Source organism: Chaetodon trifascialis, chromosome 17 (assembly GCF_039877785.1).
Source record: "Chaetodon trifascialis isolate fChaTrf1 chromosome 17, fChaTrf1.hap1, whole genome shotgun sequence".
NCBI classification, from domain to species: Eukaryota; Metazoa; Chordata; class Actinopteri; order Chaetodontiformes; family Chaetodontidae; genus Chaetodon; species Chaetodon trifascialis.
Window position 1 is genome coordinate 6,476,191 of NC_092072.1, and position 24,136 is coordinate 6,500,326.

The following is a 24,136-nucleotide window of genomic DNA, read 5'->3' on the forward strand; positions in this document are numbered from 1 at the left end:
TGCTGTGATATGGAACTGCTGCAGTCTCAAGATAGTCTGACAGACAGACATCGAGCCTTGGGCCTGGACTTTCGGACTGAAAATGTACACCTCATCACTCTAAAGGCCACTTAAAAACAAAGTTTAGACAGCTTAGAAAAGCAGATCCCGGGTATTTTATTACTAACACAGGATATAGGCAATTTCTGCCTAAACCTGCTTTTCTAATGCTGAGACATCCTTTTGATGGAAATAAAGGTATATGGAAATCAAATGTTAAGAGTGTATTTTCATAAAACCTGTAAGACCAGTCATTTAGAAAGCGATAAATGACTGTCACAATAAAATACTTTTTGTAACAAAATGTCTGTGGCTTCATTGAAACCAGCTGGGTATCTGTTGTGCTTTTCTGGTAATATTAACAGTTGCAAAAAGTATGTATGTATGTTGAAAAAGCTATTTGATAAAAGTGAGAAAACAGAATTTACAACAAAGATACACAGAAAACAGATTGTAAGCTATACAATTATTATTATTGTTGTTGTTAACCGGGGTAAATAGAAAGGAGCTGGTAAGCGGACGCCATTTGAATGCGTCACGTAACAACGCGTCATGGGGCCAACTCCTTCCGCATTGGCTGTTGCCTAGATACAGAGCCCAACATTAGTGACTGGCAAGGAGGAAGGAGCGCGAGCTAACCTGTGGAAAGTTTTGTTTACAGAAATGCCGAAACATCCCGAGGAGTCGAAAAACGTAGGTTGCCGCATCGAGACAGACGAATTTCAAAAGTTTTAAAGACGTTTAAAACTTTTGAAAGTTATTAATACCATTAATAACGTTACCGATAACAATTCTACCAGAGTTTGTGCTGCTATTTTAACTTCATTAAAGGTTTAAAATGGCCGCGTATCTTATTAGTCACGTTAATGAAGGAAAAGCTACACATTTAAAAGTATGGCTGACGTGAAAAGAATACCTTTCAGGTGTGTGTACCGCCTCCAGGCCGCTGGGTGTGGAATGATGAAGCTCAAACTGTGGAGTTTGCCAGGTGAGCCTAATTAGCTGGGCTAAATTACCCTCATGGTGCACCTGCTAGCAGTCACGAGAGTCACGTCGCTGAACTGTATTGTCGTAAAAGTCTTCCGTCTTTTCTAGTTGTAGTCGAGCAGAGGAGGGTGTTTTGAGGACAAGGAGGCACGCTGATGTCCATCTCAGTGATCTTCAGCGGCGATCAGAGTGGTAGACCTGGATATGTTCATCAGTGTTCATAATTATTAAAAGGCAGGCGAAGATGTTACCGTCTGTTTGTAATTCACGCATGATGTTCTGCACATGGTCATCACTGCTGTTTCCTCAGGCTGGCTGAGATATTCACGTCGAACCGTAGAGGGCGCCAAAGCATAAGAAAGAGCCTGAGCCCTGCTCATCTGGCTGCTTACAGGTCCTCCGTGATGAAGAGGCGAGGGGACAGCATCACCACCGATGATGTTAAACGCAAGTGTCAATATGTTGATGATCTCATAACAGTAATACTGCATGACTTGAGTCAGCTGCTCCTCTCTGCCTCCTCTAAGAATATTGATAACGACTGAACAAATCATAGTTTGCTATGTGTGAATGTGCAGGAGTCAGAGATTGCTCAGATTTGCATTTGATTACTTGCTCCATTTATTGATAATAATAATAATAAACTTCTTTTGTATAGCAGCTCAAAGTGCTCAAAGAAGTCAAATGGCCCAAGTGCTTCACTTGAAAAAGACAGGAAAGAAAGGAGGAAAAAGAAAATATATATAAAATAAAACAATATTGAGGAATAAACCCCTCTCGATGATAATAATAGCAAAAATAAAGGTGAAAATAAATAAAGCCCACTGAATAGTAAAATGCTCTTAGGTAATGGTGGTTAGCATTTCTGATGTATTTCTGTACCTAGTGAGTGCTCGATGACCTTTGACCCCGTCCTGACAGAGCTCTCTGTTGTAGAGGTGGCCGTCGGTTTGCTGCAGGAGAATTATCAGCTTCCCATTCCGCTCTGCTTCTTGGCTGTACTGAAGTGAGGAACGAAAAGACATGATTTCATTCACACAGGGTTACATTGTTGTGCTCTGTATGATGGAGATAACTGTCTGTGTTCAGGAGTAAACAGCTCGATGAAGTCCTGACTGCCCTTCTCCTTTACCTGTCTTGTTTCTTTGAACACAAGTCTCTGGAGAATAAACGGAAGCCTTTAATGGCGTAAGTATGCGAAGAGAGTTGCTAACATTGCTGCTTTTATTGTATTGTTTTTATTTATCAGTTGCTGTCTGTGTTTCTTCCTTTATCTGCCAGTGTCAGTGTCCTCTATTTCTTATTTTTTTCCTTCTCCTAATCCCCTTTCCCCTCTTCCTATCCACACCCTCACTCCCTTTCTAACCAACCCGCCAGTGTAGACATCATCACAGAGCAGCGGATCATGGCGGAGGCTCTGGCCAAAAAGGAAATGGCTCAAAAGAAGCTGGCTGTCTGCTACTTCACCCTCATCATGGATCTGGAGATTGAACAGCACCAACACACATACCATAAGTGAGTATTTGTTCAGATTCAGAACAGGTGTTAGAGGGAGGAAGTACGATTCCTTCTCCAAGATGCATCGCTCATCATGCCTTTTCAAAATACCCGCTCGTGTCAGAGCTATTTTTTCTAACCTGTATGTGATCAGCTGTGGTCGTGGCATCTTGTACGCTGGTTGTGTGTTTGTATCTGACTTTGTGTGACTCGGTGGTCTCTCTTGAAAATGTTTCGGTCTCTTGTGTGTTTATTCAGGGGTCGCATGTCATCAAACAGTACTGAATGGCTGCTACGTGCGGTAAGTGCAATAAGAATCCTACAATGCACTAGAAATATACTAATCACCTTATTTACAAACGGCCTGATCCAATGAAAATGTTTTTAAGCTTGTCACGAATGTTAAGAACCGGTTAGTGATGCTAATCTGTCGCCTCGCCCGTCCCCTCATTTTTTAACTTGATGAATCTGACTCGTAGCTGACCTGAAATGTCTTTCCATGCAAATCCAGCGTGTTGAAACATTCAGAACTATATTGCCTCATCTGCACCGAGAAAAATTGAGCCTTCAGCTGTCAGAGTGAAGGCCAGTTCACCATCTGTGAATACAGACGGCAGCGAGCAGAACAGAACGACATTGAGTGCTGGTTGTGCCTGGTGGCCTTAATGAATTAGTTAGTGGTTGGAGATGTTGACGCAACACAGGTGCTTTGCTTTGACAGGCTCTATTCAGTATTTAGCCAGGTGGGTGGATGGGGAGGGAAATATCACGCTAACAGCAGCAGCTTATTGCCTGCTCTGTATGTGACCTTTTTTGGACAGAAATAGCTGTTGTGACCTTTTAAAAACACAGAGGAATAAGTGGCCATCCAGGTTTTTAGTCAGAAAGCTGGCATGTTGAATGTTCACTCAGTGAAAGCGTGAATAAAATACATGAATGTCTGTCAAATGAATTAAGGACAGGATTGCGTATTAGGGACCCCAGGTGACTCTGTTCACTCTCTTCTGTTTCTAGTGCCTGTACAGCTTCTTCTGCTATGTGGCCTGGGTGGCGTTTGAGAGGAAGGACCTGAGGGACATCCAAGAGGAGGTGGGCCACCTTTTGTACTCCGACACCTTCAACACGGCAGTGAGGAGCAGGACCGATGGGGACTCAGGAATGACCTTCGCTACTGTTAATGGTTCAGTGACGACGGGAGAAGCTGACCCCAAGGAGACGGGATGTAATGGCACATTCAGGCACAGGTACGGCAAAGTGAAATGAAGGTCGGGCTGAGGTGGCATGTGACACCATCACCATCACTATTTATTTATAGAGTAGAAGTTTTGCTCTTCATTTACTGCCTATTTCACTTCTTTTTGAGTTTATATCTCTATGAATGTCTGCTGCAGCGGTGGAATGACTGTAACTAATTAAATTTACTGAAATTCAAGGTGCTCTTACTCCAAACATATGATGATCTAATAGAATATGATGCATTCCTGTAGATTAAATTAGCCAACAGTATATAAAGTCGCTCGAATTAGCTCAACTTTAAACATCTGCAGCAGTAAAATGCAACATACATTAACACATCGGTAATATTAATCCACTGTGACTCTGCCATCCAATTTCATACAATATATGCTTTGCTAGCAGCTTTTCAACTGCTAAAAGCTACACTGTGTTCATCGGCTAGTTGTTAGTTGACATTTAGCGCTACACAGGTAGCATGTAGTGGGTTTTTAGAGCTTTTTTCACTGATAGCAGCTGCCTGCTGCTGATGAGAGAGGTGACACTGAACCAAAACCCCAAAGACCTGAAAGCCAAATGAAGCTAGAAAGCTCCACAGAATTGGTGAATAATTCACTGTGGGTTCATCACTTCCACTAGCGACAACTTTCATATAGAAGTAGTCATGTGATCGTTGTTAATATAAAAAAATGTTGATTTTAGCTGCTTTAATGTTATCTATTGACTAGCCGTCAATGCCAACCAGGCCCACTCTGACATATTATAGGGTAAATGACTTAATAGCTCCGGCAGTAAGTTGTCTGTGTTTGATGGATGTCACGTCAGACCTCTAACTGGAATATGATTGATGTAGACAGATTCTTAGCTTTGTCCGATCGCAGGGACTATCTGACAGCTGGTTTTATGTTGCGCTGCTCTGTCTGACACAGGATTGGCAGTTGTGTAAGCTGTCTGAGGCCCGGCGCTCTTTCCTGCTGTCAGGTTGAGACCAAACAATCAAAAGCTGGGCTTGAAGCTTGCTGTCCTCCTGAGGGTGGATGTACATGACATGATTTGGACGAGCTTCAGCACAGCTTCCAGCCGTCTCGCAGACACTGAAAAGACTGTGATAAAAGAGAAATCCATGAGATTATATATATTTTTTTGGATGTGTTCTGGAATACCACCTGGATCTTGAGAATGTGGCTACGACAGCAGCTTTCCTGATTAATTAGTTCTGCGTATTTGTTTTCCTGCATGATGCTATATATGCATGATAACAGAATTTGTGAGGAATGCCTCCTTTTCAAAATGTTTATACAGCTGTCGTCTGTGCATGTATGAACTACCATATAGACAGATCTTTAGTTTTATAACATTTGGTTTCATTAATGGTGTAAAAGACGTACAGTGAACGTTTCTCTCTGTGTCTAAGGTTGCAAACTGTCAGCAAACCTCCAGAAAAGATCTCGGGAAGTTAAGCTTCTTGATTATTTTACTGGAGTGATTACGTTTTATATTTTCTATGACATTTCAGTTAACCAGCAGACAGTAGCCTAAAGCAAAGTACACAGTTTATATCCTTTTAAAACTGCTAGTTTTTGCTAGCTAGCTGTGGGATGTAGCTTGACAGAGCATGCTAACTGCAGACTCTAAATGAACCTGTTTCCACTCATTTCTCTTAAGCAAATCAACTACATTTTTTATTTTTTATTTCTGTTTGAAGGGTTGCCAGTTCTGCTTATGATATGATAAAAGGTGCAGTCTGTGCAAATAACCTTTATATTTCGCCTTGATTCCTTGAATTCCCACTGGAAAGTTTCCACCTTGAATATTCCCAGAATTTTGCAACCTTATCTGAGTCTTTTTTACATCCGCATGCTCTTTAAGGTGTTTATATATAATACATTCATTGCATTTTTTTTTTGGCTTTTCCCGCAGAGCGTCCCAGAGGCGTCCGTCCCTCAGCAGTACAGTCAATCAGCGTTCCCCACTGATGATGTCTCTGCTGCCCTCGCCCAAAGAACGGTCACCCCATCTGTTCCTCGGCAGCCGGGCCAGGAGGCCGAGCCCGCCGCAGGCCGAGCTCTGCGACACCAAGGCCCTGACGGAGGAGCTCAACCAGCAGCTGGCCAGCGCCAGGTGGTGTAAAACATCCTTTGATATGTCACATATAACAGGAGGATGTGCTGTGTTTTGATCAAGGGTATGATGTTTTTGTTTCACTTCTGCCACCCCCCAGAATAACCTACTGCTATGTGCACGGTCATACCAGCAAATGTGACGCTGAAACACACCACTGATGAACTACTAGCTTCTCAAATGTTTATAGCTAACTCAATATCAAGTGGGTACAGTATTCACTTAGTCACCCAGCAGACACACACCCCATTTACACCTTATTTCTGGTTTGGTCCACCAGCCCCCAAGAAACATATCTGGGTTTTTATCTTACTATTACCAGCTACGTGCTGGTCAGAGTCTGATTTCTGGAGGGCTACCTGTGGTTCTGTTACATGTGGGGAGAGTCTGAAATACCACCTACTATCTATGTGAAGCTGAAAAACCAAAACCATGAAAGCTGCGTAGATCAGCAGGGTGAGGTGGGTCAGATACTGCAGCGACCTTGTTGAGTCACAAGGACTCATTTAATTCTGTGTTGATGTAACATTGTGAAGTTTTAAAGATATATATGAGTGTTTGCTAAAAATTTGTTTAACAGACTTTTAGCTGTAATGAGCTTGTTTTAATGTCTTAGAAACTGGGAACCAATATGAAAACCTGAATCCTGTTGTGATTATGAGCAGTCGTACCTGCTCTACACGACTCTATTATCAGAGTTCACATTGTATTAAAGAACGCTGTGCCTGGTTTTAACCAAGTAATGTCAGATTTAATATGTGATGAGTCTTTATCGCCATCAAACCAGATTTTTAATCAACTGAAAGGGTCTCATGATTACTGCTTACCACATATATAGAGAGACTGTGTTTATTTCATGCTTTTGTGCCAGGATAACATAGAGGGAGCGACCGAAATGAGTCCACTGACTGCCATCTTCTCTCTCCTCATTTCTTTATGAAATCAGCTTCGGGATTCTCGGCAAGCCATTGAGACAGTTCAGCCGCAGCACCCTGATGCCCTGTGGAGACCAGAAAAACAGCAGGGAGGATGATGACGACCATGAACCAGGGAGCGACGTTAACAACAACCGCGAGGATCGTCCTGGCTCGAGGTGTCAGCCCGTCCTTCATGGGACCCAGGCGGACAGTCGCCACCCACATGAACCCTAACTCAGCAGCTACCACAGAGGCAGCGGCCTCAGACACGGAATGACTGTATGTGAAAGTGTGCATTTTCATTAGCACAACACAGACATAACGTGCAAACGCATTCCTCGGTTTACGTTCTGCTCTGCTCATGTGTGGCTCATATTCAAAAGCGCCTCCCTGGACTGTCATCACACGCCATATTTGTTGGGTTTGCTTCTGAATTTAAATCAGCGTCTCATTTGCCAGCTGGTGGTGCTGTTGAATAAAATATAATGAAATCCATTACGACTTTGAAGGTCTGCACTTCCTATAGAGTCTGAAAAATATTCAGTTCACATATGAAAGTGAAGGAAGTCCTGCACATTGCATGCATAACTCCCACTGGATAATAAATCAAATTATACAGTCCTCACACAGAGGTTATTTGTCATACTGATCAATTCACCTTTTTTAAGATCATTGAAGACTTCCTGCAGACCACTGAGTCATTCTGTGTCCTTGTGCTGCCTCACAACAGGCTGACAGTAACGTGAACTGGTGCCACACACACACATACACACATTCTCACACCCTCGCTCAGCCAGGATTGGTAGCAGAAGGGGCTTTGCCTTCGCCCTAATTGGCTGCTTAATCTGGGACACCAGGAGTAGAGTTAAGCCCTCTGAGGAGGAGGAGGAGGAGGAGGAGGAGGAGGAGGCCTGGTAAGCTTGTGCATTAGGACGGGGGATGGGTCACAAGATGTATTTTAAATTACTTTCACAAATTTGAGGCGTTCTTGGTTTAGATTTACTCTGCTCCACACCCAAAGTGATTAAGTCCAGCACTCCCCTGCTCTGATCTGGCTCCTATCACTTGTTGTTTATAGACTACAGAGGATCTGAGTGTTCTGATCCAATGGGACCCCCTCTTCTGCAGCTGTCTTGTCTTCATCCCTTGATGGCTACTCTCATTTTCTCCAGTCTTCCTCCTCCAGTGCAGTGCGGCGAATACCAGGCAAGCAGTCAGATACTTGACAGAGTGAAACCTGCCTTATCAGTTAACACGTCCTGTTCTCAGGCCTGACTGAGTAATCAAAGATGTGCTACAGTGGCAGTGGAGCAGAGACTGCATCCGTAATCAATGTTCATTACAGGAAAAGACTGGCCGTAATCTTGACTACCACCTTCAAGAAATAGTTTGACAATGTGGGAATACACGTATTTGCTTTCTTGCTGAGAGTTAGCTGAGAGGATCAATACCGCTAAGAGGTGTGTGTGGTAAATATGTAGCTTGAGCCAGAAGCTGGTTTGCTTATGTTAGCATAAAGGCTTTGGCTCTGTCCAGGGATAACAAAATCCACCTATCAGCACCTCTTAAACTCACATTATATCTAGTTTATTTAATCCAGGCAAAAAAACTGACGTGTAAAGACGGCAGTTTGATGTTTACAGGGGCCTTAGTGCCAGACCAGCCTGAGCCCCTTTCCAGGCAAACAGCAGGGAAAGATCCTGCACAAAATCTCCCATAAAACCACATTTTTTTGTATGGATTTAAAAAAACAGGACATAACTTGTGCGGTGAGCTTCAGAAGTGCAAGAAGTAAGCAGATGTTTCACCTCTGGGCTGAGCCAGGCTAACTGTTTCCCCCTGTTTTCAGTCTTAATGCTAAGCTAAGCTTCTCTCAATTCATCAGTAGTTTAAAAGAAAATGCTGGATTTAATTCTTGTAAACTCTCAACAGGCCATTCTGATGAGACCTGATGTTACCACCTGGTTTTGTCCTCATGGTTTAAATGCTGTGTTTCAAAACATTAAAACAGTCAGCGGGGAGGAAGCCGGTGTCATCGATCGACCGCGCTCCCTCCCGGCTGTGAGAATCACACTTCAACAAAGCCGAACTGATGTGAACCCTCCACATAAAACATGCACGGGGATATTCTTGTTCATCAGGACGACTGATGCTGCCTCTCAGAGTCCCTGGAAGTGTGTCTTTTTGGAGATGAGAGATCCAGCAGAGGCACTAATTAGAAAAGCTTTGTAATATGAGTCACATCTCTTTGCATCTGAGTGTTAAAGGTTAATTGGTTTAACTGTGTCAAGTGTGTGATATTATGAGACTGAACCCAGCAGTTTGCAGATATTACAAGGAATATCTACATCCACAAGGCGAGTAAGAGTGTAATATTTTTTGGGATAGCACCACCAATAACGCACACGCACACACATATATCTAGAGGTCTGCAGATCTGACTTGCAGTATAAATGTGGCAAAGATGGCACCTAAGGAATTTATTTGTCAGTGCTTGTCATGAGGAGAGTTGTAGGGTTTACGGTGCACAAAGGACAGACTATTATCAGGGTGGATTAGTGGTCTCCAAAAGCATCTGAAATTGCTGTTTTCCACCGTTCTGAATGGATTTTAGCGATCTGCAAAGTTGACTGTGAGGTGGTATGTCGTGCTGGCGAGCGAAGGCTGCTGCGTGGAGAAATCACACCTCTTTAAGATTGAATGATTTCAAAATTGCCTCTCAAATCATGCATTAGTGGCACACGTGTTTCTATTGCATGTGATGTTTTTGGATTCCTATTCCTGCTGCATTAATGTGCATGTTGCATTATACCGCTGTAGATGTTTAAGGTTGAGCTCATTTTAACCACTTTATATACTGTTTGCTAGTTTGATTCAAAGCAATGCATCATATTCTATCAGATCATCACATGTTTGCAGTGTCCTGTGAGACCCTGATGTGTGTTTGACTGTACAAGCACAGTTCAGCACACTAATTCTGCAGCAACATAGAGCCATTATCACAGAGCTGAAACAAAGGTCTCATCAGGCCAGAGAAGTGAAACAGCTCCGAGTTGGATCATGGGTGGAATAAACCTGACAAAGTGAACTCTTGAGAGCCATTCGGGTCAACAAAACAGTGCAGTGCGTGCAGCCGGTGCCCTTTTTATCTGCTTCACCCTCGACCCTCAGACAGCCTTAGTCCACTGCTGGGTGGGACATTTAAGAACCAGTTAAAATGGCCAAATCAGTTACTGAAAAACACTTCAAATGCTTAACCTGCGACTCTGTAGAAACCCCGGAACAGAGATTAAAGGTGAGCAGAAGCTCTCGTTTGACTGGAGGCACAAATTTGCAGTTTAGGTTTTACAGGCAGGAAAATAAAAAGTCAGAATTATGAAACTAATCCTGCAAACACAGACCCCAATATAAAAAAGAGTTTGCATCATTGTATAATAAATGTAATATTCTGTTAATTATGGGTAGATTTCTTCATTTTTACCAGCAGGGGGAGACTTTGCCCATAAATGGCTGAGCTCAGCGTGACCCACCATAAAACTGATCCAACTGCTTTTACTGCTTATATTCCACCTCTGTGGAGCAGCGCGTGTCTAACGGGACGCTGTGCGCCTGATTCAGACGTAAAGAGCGGTGCATTGATTTCTTCACACACTGAAAACACAGCACGACTAATCAGATGTGTTCACAATGTCACCGCCGCATAATAAACACCGGGCTTGATTGTGATTTAGCGCAGTGGCCAAAATTGTGGAATCCTCATTAGGGAGCAATTAATGATCGTTATCTAGACGTGGAGATAAATGGCTCTATTAGCTGTCCGGCTTTTTTTTTTTTTTTCTCTCACGCAGTTTGTTATCCGACCTCCCCCGCAGAGAAAAAGAAAACCTAAATAAATAATAATCAGTAAATTCCTGTTTGGACTAACTGTGCGTAAACAGACAACGCATTCGGTTTCTGTTGATTGCAGTCTTTTAATTGGCTTCCTTTTTTGGCCACTTCGTCGCAAGTTCTCCCTCCGTCTCGCGGTGACATGGCCGAGCGCAGCGCACGCGCTCAGCGGAGTCGTTCGGCCGCGCTCGCGCCTCTCTCCACACTTTGTCCTCGTCATTTCAAGCGAGCGCCGGGGGAGCGAGAGGAGAGCGAGCGAGGTGTCTCGTGCGGATTTCGCTGTCACAGGGCGCGTGGAGGACTTTGCGATTAAAATCGCGCTCGTTCGCACATAGAGAGAAATATTTTGTCAGATTTACGCAGAGAGAGAGGGGGAAAAAAGGAGAGAAGAAGAAGAAGAAGAAGTGCCTGGAGAGAGGAGGGGGAGGAATAACCAAAAACGCAACACGTATCCGGTGGGATCCCACTCCTGAGAGAGAGAAGCGGCAGGAGTTGGAGCGAGGGGTGCGAGAGGGAGAAAGACGAAGAAGAAGAAGAAGAAGAAGAGGGGGAAGATTTGACATTTCGCTCCTAACAGCTCGCTTTTAATTGATAAAGAGGAATAATGAGGAACGTTTGGATAATTCTGACCCTCGGGCTGACCGTCTTCCTCACCGGGGAAACGGTAAGTTTTTGGAAACTTAAACGTTTCATCTGCGGGGGGAGAAAAGCTACTTTGGGTTCGCTGTTTTTAATTTTCGTTTGTTTGAGGAGACGCTCGGACCTTTTGCTGATTTCGCTGTAGTTTTTTGTTTTGTTTTTTTTTTTAGCGCAAACGCCTGCTTTAAAAATGATGGAGTAAACTGAGAAACATTGAATTCGCAGTTTGCCGTGAGGTGAGGCTGCTCGTTGACTCAGACAGGCCTGAGCGCAGGGACCTGGCCAGCACCGCTTCTCTTTACCATCTAGGACACTGAGATATGCACGACGGGCTCAGACAGAGGCTGCACAGGTCGGTGTGCTTATCACGCTGTTTGCCTGTAGCTTTTATTTTTTGGAAGATGGAGCAGTGCTTTAAAGGGACCTACTGTATGAGCGCATGAAGTTTATTCAGCAGGCTTGGATGTCTTTTTCAAAGCTGTGAAGTTATTGCATAACCACTTAAGATTTTGAGCGCCTCTTTAAGAGTATTTCAGCTGTTTAACAGTGATTTTCTTGTTTAGCTGTTAAGTCCTTTGACGGACGCTCACTGAAATGGATCCATTATTGAGTAAATGTCATTATTACTGGAGCCATCCTGCTCAGTGGACACGCAGATCTTTGCTTTCTTCTTCTTCGTCGGTGGCAATCACTGACTGGTTGTGGCATTTAAATGGAAAAAGCTCACCTGAGTCACATTTTAACTGGAGACGGTAGCTGTAAACCCCACACTGCTGCTCATCCCTGTTGATTCCTTGATCCATTTTCAGGTTCAGGGCAGTGTCGTGCCTCCTAACTGTGTGTGCATCACCCTGCAAATTGGCCGGGTTGTAGGAATGGCAGATTTTGGCACTTCCACGCGCAGCCCCCGTCATTATTGTCCCCTCCTGTTGTTTCTCTGTGGGTTGTGACTTGTCGCTTGGCGCAGTGCCTCCTGCTCTGTTGTCCAATTAGCTGATTCAGACAGTGTTGTTTTAATGACTCATTGTTTTGCATGAGGTCATCCTCAAGAGTTACTTTTTTTTTTCTTCGTGTTTTCTATTATCTGTTTTTACAGCAGGGCCATCTGTGCACAGCCCTGCATGCAACCCCCATTCCAAAAAAGTCGAGATGCTGTTTAACACATAAATAACAGAATGTGATAATTTGCTAATCCCTCTTGACACAGACGCAATTGGAAACAGCACAAAGACGATATATTTAGTGTTTTGCATCATCTGCTTCATTGATTTGTGCAAATATCTGCTTATTCTGAATCTGATGCAGCAACGAAAGACTGGGAAAGTTGTTTAATGCTCCAGAAACACCTGTTTGGATCAGTCCACAGGTAAACAGGCTCATTGCTAACAGGTGATTGGGTATGAAAGGCTCAGTCATTCACAAGCGAGGATGGAGCGAGGTTCACCACTTTGTGAACACATGATTGGATAAAGGATGTTACTACATGGGCTGTTCATTTGCAAATGATCGCACTCACAGCGTCCCAACTTCCTTAAACTTTGAGCATAATTTCCACCTTACTTTGGCAAAATATGAGCTAATCCATTACAAGAATATGGCAAGTTTGGTGCGCTTGACCATCAGGATCTAGATGACTTTACAGTCGTACACCCACAGACACACACACACAAACTTTAACCTGATCAATATCTGCCTCCCCTTTATCTGTGTGCCCTGAAGGCCTCACTGGAACTTGACATGTGACATCGATTCTCAATATTGGCGCTGGTGTTGACAAGTGGCAGCGATAACCTGCTTCAGGCACATCTGTCTGTGCTTTAATTACGCCGTCACATCACAGAGGTACAGTTGTACATCTCTCGCCGCCGCCACCTTTCAGAAACTGATGATTGCGTCACTGCACCAGAGGACGGAAACGCACAGCACTGTACGGTCATGTCGAATAGTTGGACAGCTCGTAATGCAACATGTGAGGTCTCTGCTCACGCTGAAGCCTCCAGCTGCAGGAAAGTGCTGTTGTAGCAGAACGTGCTGGCGAGCCGCGACCACGTCTCTCATTAGATGAGGTCAGCGCAGCGGACGTGGAGCCGTCTGCTATCTTCTGCAGCTCTCCTCCCAGACAGTGACGTTCTCCGCTCCTCCGCGTCCAAGAACTTCTGCGAGCGGGGAGGAAGAGTTTGGCCCTGAGCGCTCCTCGGCTCAGCCCGCCCCGCCGTGTTTGAGTGCACGCCACTCAGCAGATGTTGCGGTCTGTAATTTGTGTCATGTTTTGGTGGGAAGCGTGGGTGTCGTTCACCTCCCTTTACATCTGTGATTTACAGAGGGGCTCTGAGGGCCGTCTCACACTCTGACGCCGGACTCAGAAGGATCACTTGAGCAGGAGGGCTGGATTTAGTGCTCCCAAGGACGGTCGAGGAAAACTGGATTGCGGCGGAAGGGGGAGGGAGGTGGGGTGGGAGGATGGAGGAGAAGGAGGCTCAATGGAATGTCTCCTTTCAAGTTCGAGGGATTTTTGAGCCAACAAAGGGAAGATTTCACATATCTGTTTGTTTGTCCTCCTGGGCGGTTGTCATGGACTGACCCCACTCATGAGGATGATGCGGGGTGAAAGCCGCCTTAGTCTTCCCTCAAAAGGGCAAGTGAGGTCGGATCGCTGCGATAAACTACCCTCAAATAGTCAAAAAGACGAGGCGCTAAGCCTGAGAAAATGCCTGTCTCAAAGGTGAAAAGGTTAAGGCACCAAATACGAGACTTCTACTCGAAGCCTTTGATGGCTTTTCGAGGGGAGGCAGAAGGTGCAGGCTGTGTATTATTGAAGGTGTTTGAGCTTCATTTTCTGCCTTGAATGCTACTTTTTGTGTCTGCCGATTTGCTGGTGACACAATGAACAGCGCAGACACCGGAGCTGACCTTCCCTCCAACTTAAGGCCGTCTAATGCATTTTTCCAGACAAACAAAAAAAAAAAATGTGCATCTGCACACCTCATTCGCTCCCAGAAGCTGCGAGAACAAACAACCCACACCGCTGTTTCCTTTTGCGTAGACTGCTCTGAAGGCTATATGAATCCTAAAAGCATGTTAGTTTCAACTGCTCCTCATGTTTTTTAATCCCCCTGACAGCCTCTTCAAGGCTGCTGAACTGAACGCGATGCTTCACTCGTTTTGTTGCGCAGCACAAGGCTTTCAGAGGCTGAATGAGGAGTGCACGCTGCAAATTTTCCCTTGGTTCTCCAGCGATTAGAGCAATATGCTTCAACTTAAATGCAGCATTTCCAGCATGCTTCAGGATGAATAAGTAAAACGTTAATCTGCTGTTGGAAAGCAAAATATTTACGCACCCTTTTCATCCTGTGTGCAGGAGGGGGGGATGTAAAGGGAGGAGGGCAGAGAGGAACAATATGCACCGAAATGACCGATTAAAGAACGTAATGAAGGTGAAGCTGTGAGTGACGACGGAGCAGAGAAATGAAAGGATGTGGTGCCACACAGAAGCAGAGGCCAGATGCTGTGCCGCTGCCACTGCAGCTTCTCCTCCTGTATATTTAATGACGCTCTCTTATTTTTGCATTAACCTAGAATTCGTCAAACTGAAAACACAACCCGGCTCCTCAGCACGAAGCCGCCCGTGTTCAGTCGGGCTGTGAGAAAGCTGCAGCTTTTCTCTTTCTTTTTTTTTTTTTGAATTTTCCTTATAAATCCACCGCTGACACACATGGGAACGCCGAGTCTCTCGCTCTGCGGAGCAACCGACCTCCTCGCTGGTGTCCGACCCTTCGGGGGGTGCATTCACTCAGTCCCTGTCTGCCAAGCATTATGCAATCACTAATGGACTCCACAGAAGGCAGGAGGCAGGGGCTGCTGGACCACTGAAAGCACAACAGCAACCGCCCCCCCCCCCCCCCCCTTTTTTTTCCCCTGAATCCATCTGCGTCCACGCATGAACTCCTGTTTTGTCACCATGCAGGCACACACACACACATAGATAAACACACATGGTCTCTGACCTCCCCTGTGCTGTTTTTCTCTGCCCCCCCCCCCCCCCCCCCCCACATCGCTCCCCTGTTGCCACATCTCTCTGCCCGCCTGGTCAGAGATGCTGCCTGTCATTAGCACAGTGTCTTGGATTAGGCTGAGAACAGTGGCGTTATATTTCCCTCTCAGGCAGCTGCAAGGGATGAAGAGAGAGGATATATTTCTCCTTTTTTTCCTCACGCTCACCCCCTTCCTTTAAGATGGGAGTGCTCGCATTGAGTTAGCGAACATCTGCAGGACGTATGTGTTTGAAAGGAGCTGCTCGCCTCTCTTCCTCCTCCTCCTCCTCCTCTCTCTTGTTGACGAGTTGGAGGAGGCTCTTACTTTTGGCAGGGACTTGCGCATACTAGTAAAAACTCACAAATAGTCGACCTCTGTCGGCCGTGCGTGCTGGTCTGTGCAGCCGTGCCCTTTTTATGCCACTCTGGGTGTGCGTGCGAGTTTATAGCCATGTTTAAAATACACCGTCTTCCCAGCCACCAACGCGTAGGGAAAACACATCAGGGAGATGTGGCTGCAGCCAGACCAGCGACGGCAGCGCTGGTTTTTGTTGGGCCACAGGCGCATTAGCTCGCAGACTGTCAGAGGCTGCAGCAGTGGACGGCAGATGCATTTGCATGCGCCTGTGGCAGTCTGGATGAAAATATTTAGACATTGTACACCTGGAGCATTATTCTGTCTTTCTTCCTCCTTTCCCACCCTCTCCCTTCCCCCCTTTCTTCTATTTAATTAGCTTAGCAAATGGAAACTGGCAGGACTGAGGTGGAGGGGATTGTGGTTGTGACAAGGAGAAATGGGAAAACCCCAGTGTCAGGACGTCTGTTTTCTTCCTCTCTCCCTTTTTTTTACTGCCTGCTGCCCTCCAGTTTCAGCAGAGGAAGAGGGAGATGAAGGAAAAGGAGTCGGGGGAGAGTGTGAACCCTGCCTCCCTTTTGGTGTCCAGGTTTTCCCCCAGAGAGACGGGACCTGTCTGGAGCTTTGCTGCGTGAGGTGTGAAAAGTGTCTGACTTGGCAGGGGGTGAGATGACAGAGACAAACCCATGCGGGAAACGCAGGGCGGCTGATATATGACTCCTGGACTGGTCTGCTGTGGTAACAGCTTGTGAGAGTTTCAGGAAGCTGCCCACACTGTGAAAGATATGTTGTGCTTTCTGCTTTTTCTTATGTGCCTTCAAAGAGGAGCATGTTTTCAGCAAACTGTCAGCACGACTATAAGTTGCGAGAGCTGAAACTTTTTATTGGAAAATGAACAGAAATACAGCCCTGAATGCAATAAAAGACAGAAATGAAACAGAATGTGATAATGTACTAATCCTCTTTGACATGTACTCAACTGAAAACAGCCATAGACAGTATATTTACTGTTTCACCTCATCAGCTTCATTGATTTTTCTAAATATCTGCTTATTTTGAATCTAGTGCAGCAACACGTTTGTTGGTTCAGGAGCAACTAAAGACTGCGAAAGATGTGGAATGCTCCAAAAACACCTGTTTTTTAGACATCAGTCTACAGGTAAACAGGTTGATTGGTAACAGGTGATAGTATCACAATTGGGTATGAGGTTCACCACTTTGTGAACACATGATTGGATAAAGGATGTTACTTCATGAACTCAGGAAGATTTTGTTGGTAAACATGGTTTGTTTGCAAAGTTTGTTTGTGTGTTTGTTGTAGTCGGGGTTGAAAAAAGCCTCTTTACTCCTAGAAGAGAGTAGCTTTGACTTGCATACATCACTTTTAATCATAAAAACACCACTATTGGCCCTATTGACTGACCCATTCACCGGCTAATCATTTCTGCTCGCACCTTTTTTCACTGTTGTTTGGTGGAATTTATGTCTCCAGAGACGTCCCTGCAGTGTACTGTAGGCTGAAATTCTGACATTTGGCCGCTTGCCCTCTCACTTCAACTAAGAAAGAGAGGAAAATTTCCTCTAAAGCTGCATTAAGTATCATTAGCATAGCTGTGGTGGCTTCAGGTTTTGTCGGCCGTCGTGTCAAAGGATGAAGTGAAATCAAATGCTGCTGGTGAAACTGTCTTGCTCGACTTTGTTCTGAGTAGTCGGTGATCTTGGGGCCAAATGTCTTACATCTGTAAACTATCCAAAAAAAAAAAAAAAGTTAGATATTTGAAGCCATGACGTCAGCGAGGTTTTTCCATCCAACTCCCAAGATTGCAATGGAAAAACGGCACGGCACATTTAGCACATCTGTGCTCACTCATATTTACGAGCACGCTTTATCGTCTCTAAAAGGCGCCAAATTGATATCTGCGCTGGCGTTCCTCCGAGCAGAAAAACGTGCTTAGGATGTCTGGTGTTTCCATTATTTCCCCCAGTCTCGAGTCAAAACAGCACCAAATGAGCTAAAGCGTGTAAATCGTGCTTTCTATGCAGGGTGTATCACCAACCGCAAATTATACTCCACGCAGTCACTTAATTTAGAGCTGTTTTCATGAGAAACCTTTGAGACTCCGGAGGGTATTTGGGGAAGCTGATGAGCTGGAGAGGGGAATTCATTAGTGATCTCCCCACATAGCACGTAGCTCCTTCTGAATGCACGCTGGTGTGTAAACTCATCTCATTTGAGTGACAAGCAGTGACTTTAAAAGCTCCAGCCGAGCGCTCGTGAATATTCATTATGGAGAGATGCTGAGAGACAACTCAGAAAAACCAGGAAGTGGATGTGTGTCCTCGCCTGTCTCCACGTGCTTCGGCTCAGTAGGCTCCTGAATGCTTCCAGCCTTTCCTCTCAGCTCACAAGCTGTAATTTAATAATAAGCCGTCCTGAGAAAAATGTGCATCCATCTCCACTTTCCTGCAAAAACAAACATGGGAGTCTTCAGTAGTATTTTCGTGTCCTCGCTTACTGTTAGTGCTTACCTTGCTTCATTTCCTTATTTTGATTTGGAGGAACCGTGATGTCAAGACCGCAGATCCGCATCCAGATGTTCCCGTGTGCTGTTGTGGCAGACGTCCGACGTTTGAGAGCCTAAACTGTGACCGCATCATCAAACCGGTCCAGACGGTGACTCACGCTGTAAGACTCGATGAGCTAACGGTGGTGAAAATGGGAGCAGAGATATTAAAGGACGTCACGGGGCACGAAATTAAAAAGAAAATACTCGGAGCGGAGTTTCATCTGCGGCTGGGGATCAAACTGACGGCCTTTTCACAGCGAGTCTGCAGCTAATTTAGAGTGTGAAGTCTGAAAAACAGGATTTTTTTTTTCCAAAAATGACTCGCAGTAGAAAAAAGTAAAACCTGTCCTCCACCAAAGGCCAAAGTGAGGACAACATTAACAGAGTGGCAACTCTTGAGTGACCAAACTGCTCGTCACATGATCTTTCCCAAACAATGAAGTCAAAACAGCGTGTGGAACATTTCCTGGATATGAATGTACTGTATGTTCTGTTATAGTCTGCCAGTTATTTTCTCAGTCAATCCATGGATGTTTTACAGCATAAAATGTCAGAAAAGAGTGAAAAATGAATCCAAAGTGACGTCTTCTGATGTCTTTCGTGGTCAACCAACGGTCCAAAACCCCAGAAAATATTCAGTTTACTCTCATGTGAGATGAAGAAAAGCAGTTCAGAGTTGCAGCTCCAGTCGTCTTCCAGGAATGGAAATTGAGAAACGTGTTAATATGCGTGAGTTAATGGGCTAAAGCAGCTTTATTGTACCCACCTCAGAATCACATCACTTGCCTGTGCAGTTGGCATCCTTTCAACATCTTGACTGCTGCTATTAACTCTACGTCCCATGACATTCTGATATTGCGAATATTCCCCAAAAATGTGTTTCTGAAAGTAAATTTGACACACGTGATTAACTGCGCAGCCTCAGGTCAAATCGCGAGCCTTATCGTGCCGCACGCTGTCTCTCCGCCGTGGTTGTTAACATGATCACAGGCACTAATGTGGCGATTCTACCAGGCGAGTTAATCTTTACTAATGCACTCTGTTAACAGCCATCTGTGTTCTCAGCGCCGACTGTAAACCCTTTCAGCAGAGCGCCGTGCAGCGTTCAGCGCCCCAGCAGTCGCTCCTCCATTACGCCAAGGGATTGGGTTTATTATTCAGCCCAGAGAGGCTTTGGACCAGAGAAACCGTGTCAGATGGAATCCATTTTGATTTTAAATGCAAATACCGCTGACACGCTCATTGCCGGCGCTCTCCTTTCGGGCGCGACCACACAGCCCTCTTGATGGCTGGAAAATTTCAGGGAGGGGTCTGTAGACAAACAGAGGCTGCCAGTCAGAATGTGTCATGTCCACAGTCAGGTACATGCTTGACCCGTCGACCCCTCTGCCAGAAGTCTATTTTTGCATGCTTGGCTGTGCTGCAGGCTTCGCTGTGCTCTGGGCTTGGAAATTTGAAACTGAGTATTCCCAAAGTTTTCAACACATTATTAGTGTCAACTTAAAAACATACAGAAATTTAAGACGTAAACCAGCCTTCATGCCGTCTTTTCTCTTTGTATTTCTCTATCTTCGTCTATCGCCCGCCCGCTCTCACCCTTTCTCTCCCCGTCTTCCCTCCAGCCCTCCAAAAATAAGCCCTCTTGACAGTCACATCAGCCAAGGTCACAGCTTCACTTATAATCCCCATCGTTTCCATGCTATGCTTAAACCGGTTTTCATGGTGTAATGGAAGCGGGCCGGCAGGGTGCAGAGCTTGATTACTTTGATGATGATAATTTGTTTAATCAAGCGATTGGGTGGCTGAGTGGGATGGCTGCATGACCGCCGCTCTCCAGACTCGGCAGGATATCCTCTCTGTCTGGGCCGACGGCAGACAGCAGAGCCTCATGGCTGTTCAACGCGGCCTCTGCGGGGTTTTCGGATGCATCACGTAGACTTTCGTCGTGGATGTATAGAGAATGAGGGATCTTCACCAGCTTTAAGCCGCTTTCAGCCTCATAACATTTTGGTTAACTTAAGTGATTTTCTCCTATATTCAGTAGTGCTTCTCAGTTAACCCTTGAAATGCTGCTAACCTTGCTAACAGGACTTACGTCTACGTGTTTAGACATAAACGTTCAGGTACTCTTCCACTATGCAGAGGAACAGAGACATCTACGGAGGTCACGGCTACATAAACGTCGCTGGTTTTTAGCTGAGACCCGATTGGACCTCTGGTTGCAGGAAACCCGCTGGTAATAGCTTTTTTCAGGCTTCTGATTGGCCCCCATGGATTTAGGGCTAGGGCTGTCCCGCCCTGTTGGGTTGTACTCTTGAGGGCGCTTCAGCTACGTTTTTGTGCTTCATCACAGACCGTATAAAACATGGATGTAGTCTGAAGCTCGGTGACAGCGGACGGCAAACTCCAAAAGCGGGCGAAGTGGTGGAGCGTGGGTGGAGCAGAGGTGGGGCAAATGAAGCCTGGCTGCTGAAACCTGTCACTCAAAGCAGTCATGCCCATAGTAATGCATGACTTAAAGCCATAATTCAAATTAAACGAGTGAGTTATATGAAAATTCATCCCGTTGCAGTTGGCATGAACGAGGAAATTGGCTACAGAGACCAAAACATTTTTTGTACAAGGCTGTAAAGTTGAGTAGGGGGGTCTCTGGGGACTGACTCGCTTTTGGAGCCAGCTGTGTGGGCATTCGAGGAACTGCAGTTTTTGGCAGTTCAGCGTAGGCTTCATTTTTTTTTAGCTCGGAAGTTTTTTAAAACACGGGAGATTATTGCGACTGAAGGGCTGAAATTTTTTGTACTTTTTGCTTGAAGAAGTAAGGAAGTAAGTAAGTTTTCTGTGTTTCTGTGAGCTTTGGTGAAGTCTCTATGACAGTCAAAGTTAAAGAGGAATTCTGCTGATTTTCAGTGATCAGTTGAGATTTGCTCAGCCTGTGAAAATAGTGATGTTTGCTGTGGCTCTGGATGAGCTTTGTCACATCTGAGAAGACCTCTCGGCTTGGGCTGCGTTACAAACCTGGGCCACGGAGAGAGAGAGAAGCGGCTGTTCGCAGGCAGGAAAAGTCCAACAAAACAATGCTGCTCAGTCGCATTGTGTGAAGAAACCCCAGAACATCTCGGCCTCAGCTGTTTCGACTTCCCTGTCTGTAATCTTTGTCCTATGGGCCCCAGCGTTATGGAAAAATAAATTGCTGGAATACGTTTTTAACTAAAGGTCTGAATGTGCTGATTGCTGCTTTTGCCATATGATGACAGCGATGCACAAATTGCTGATTGTTCTCTCTCTGACTGCGGTTACTTCGGCTCTCCCCCTGCTTTACAGGCTCATTTTTTACAGTGACGCTGTGGCATCCCGCTTTTACAGTGCGCATCTGATGAACTCCGCTGACCTCGCCACATCTGTGCGCGGAAGACCGAGCCGCCTACACATTCGCTGCATCCACACACGGATGCCTTTTTGAAGATGATCGCTCTTTGCTGCGGCCTCCGCTTTCCTTAAGTGTGGTTGCACTTCACGGTGTGCGACATGGTGACCACAAGAAGCTCTATGACAGATTTTATCAGTGCAAGAGCAGCTGGAAACATCTGGTGGGTTTTTGATAGTGGCTCCTCTTTAGTGCGGGATGTACCACCATAACCTCTGGCCCCCAGCATTCACAGCATATCTGTTTTTACTTAAAGCTTTTATGTGCACATACCATCGATTAGAGCTTCAACTCTTATTGTTTTCAAAGGTTGCGGCGAAAAGCTGTCTCTTAACTTGCCTTTTGATCTTCTTACAACCACTCGTGATGCCTCTCCTGAGACCCGGGCAAAGAGGTGGTAAAGTAAAACCTGGAGCGCAGGGTGGAGCGCCAGTCGGCCAGCATCTTGTGTTGTTTCTGGACCTTTCAGGAAAGCCAGACTGCAGTCTTCAGAAACCACACATTCTTGCAGAATTACAGCACAGGGAAAGAATTGGGAAAGGCCATGTAGTGAGGAAGGGAGCAGAGGTTTGGCAAACACTTTAAAAGCCATTTTTAGCTGCAGGAGTTTTGTTAGTGATCTCTGTCCTGCATCCAAATGACGTGAAAGATCGGGCTCTTGCTAATTGTGTGTTCTCTCAGTTGAAAGTGTGTTTTATGCCTCGACAAACTGGCACTCTTTCAAAGTCTCAGCTTATTCTTCCACAAAGTCATTAAAGATTGAAAACGCAGCCTAGCTGTGGTTGCAGTGCTGGGCCTATTTTGGTTGCCAGAATTCAATTATTTACATAGGATGGAACATGAATAAGAATTTCACCCCAGCGTTTTCAATATGAGCCAGAGCCTATCACACGGTTCCTTTTTTAAAAAGAAAGTCACAGAAAATATCAGCAGGAAACCAAGACGGGATGGTTTTGCTGCAGCATCCCGGACGCACACCCCATCCTAAAAAGTGTGATCTTATGTTAATTTAACAGAAAAAGCAGGAAAAGCTCAGAAGAGTCTTTCAAAGTTGGAGTGCAACACGTAGCGCACCCTGGAGGATGTCGTCCACGACGATGGGAGCTGTTCGCTCGTATTTCTCGAGCTTACTTGTGGGCTCTCTGTTGTCTGCTTGATAAGAGAAGAATGCATCTAGCGTCAAGCAGCTGGCCTGCATATGTAGGATATGGAAGCATTTTTCTTTTTGTTGTGGAGCAATTTGTTTCAACAAGCACAGGAACTGAGCGGATGAAGCTGCGGTGTTCCTGTCACTCATCACTCACACACAGAGACACACAGATGTACGTTACAATGGCTTCCTCTTTGTTTGCCTGATTAGCGTTTGATCCCCGAGGCGGGCTGTATTCTCCAAACAAAATCACATCTGTTGTTTCACACTGGTGGAACGGCCGGTTTTTGAACTGAAGGAAGTTCCACAGTTGGGCCTCGATCGCTGCAGGATGTGCAGTCGAGCCTTTTGTTCGCCAACCCCGGAGTACACTGCAATCATTGGAGTTAGGTGAATCACTGTTTAGTCTGTGAAAGAGTCCAACATGATTTCTTTAGATTGAATGTTTTCAGATCAAAAGTCTAAAAGTCTTTCGTTCAAATGCCTTCTTGACACGGTCGACATTTGTGCACATATCCAAGTGTTGGATAATGTGTGAAGTTGCTGTGTTTTCTCCTTCTGACCAGAAATGTGGGCTTTTCTTTTGTGTGTCTCTACCTCAGCGTTGCAAACTGGTAGCCAGTTGCTTTGTTTACAGTGCACAGAGCTGACTGTAAGAAGGCCGTGCCATGCAAAACACACAAACAACCCCAACCAAGACTCTATATTATTCTAAATAGGCCATAAACGTATCCAAGAAATGCTTCTAAAACCACAATAAGATCGACACGTTCCACGTCGGAGTACGGGCTAAATCAGGGTATCCAAACATATGCAGCTTCCCACTGTAGCTGGCACTGACGCCATTAAACGGACAGACCTCGTGTCGCAGTCAGATTTACTTTGGACTACAGCGGGCTAATCTTCAGCATCTGCCAGCTCAACCTCAGGTGACTCTCAGACACTGTTAATCCACACAGGTAACCGTGTCACAGTCCACTCTGTGCCTGAAATCTGAAGCAGGGCTTCAGGATGCACTCACAGTTACACCAGTGTGACCACACAAGCAGAGCCTTAGTGCCTGAATTGTTATTTTAGGTTGAAGTTTTGGTTTTGATGGAGGCATAAGATTAAAAAACCTGTGTGCTTGTGGACCCTACGCTGAGTCTGGCAGGCAGCTCCGCTCCTGCACCCGTAATTAGGAGGTGTCATTAATGTGCAATTACATGAGTCACGCTTAGCCCACATTGAATCTAGTCACCGTTCATGCTGGAGCCCACCGAGAGCTGCCCTTTGAATTGGTCGTGAT

At 45.4% G+C, this 24,136-nt stretch overlaps 2 protein-coding genes across 2 annotated transcripts in view; both read left to right on the top strand.

The window, feature by feature from the left end:
• Positions 1 to 700: 700 nt before the first annotated feature.
• Positions 701 to 7,028, top strand: LOC139345896 (protein phosphatase 1 regulatory subunit 36). The gene is made up of 11 exons (XM_070984773.1): positions 701 to 732; positions 963 to 1,027; positions 1,135 to 1,218; positions 1,337 to 1,473; positions 1,963 to 2,032; positions 2,116 to 2,214; positions 2,404 to 2,541; positions 2,782 to 2,824; positions 3,538 to 3,767; positions 5,677 to 5,877; positions 6,824 to 7,028. Exons 1-11 carry the CDS (start codon positions 703 to 705, stop codon positions 7,026 to 7,028), a joined length of 1,302 nt encoding a protein of 433 aa, XP_070840874.1. The 5' UTR covers positions 701 to 702.
• A 3,824-nt stretch (positions 7,029 to 10,852) lies between these two features.
• Positions 10,853 to 24,136, top strand: part of sdc2 (syndecan 2) — a 42,981-nt gene continuing 29,697 nt past the window's right edge. The window contains exon 1 of the mRNA XM_070983918.1: positions 10,853 to 11,346. Within this exon, the coding sequence (XP_070840019.1) occupies positions 11,287 to 11,346 (60 nt within the window). The 5' untranslated portion in view covers positions 10,853 to 11,286. The remainder of the gene's footprint in view (positions 11,347 to 24,136) is intronic.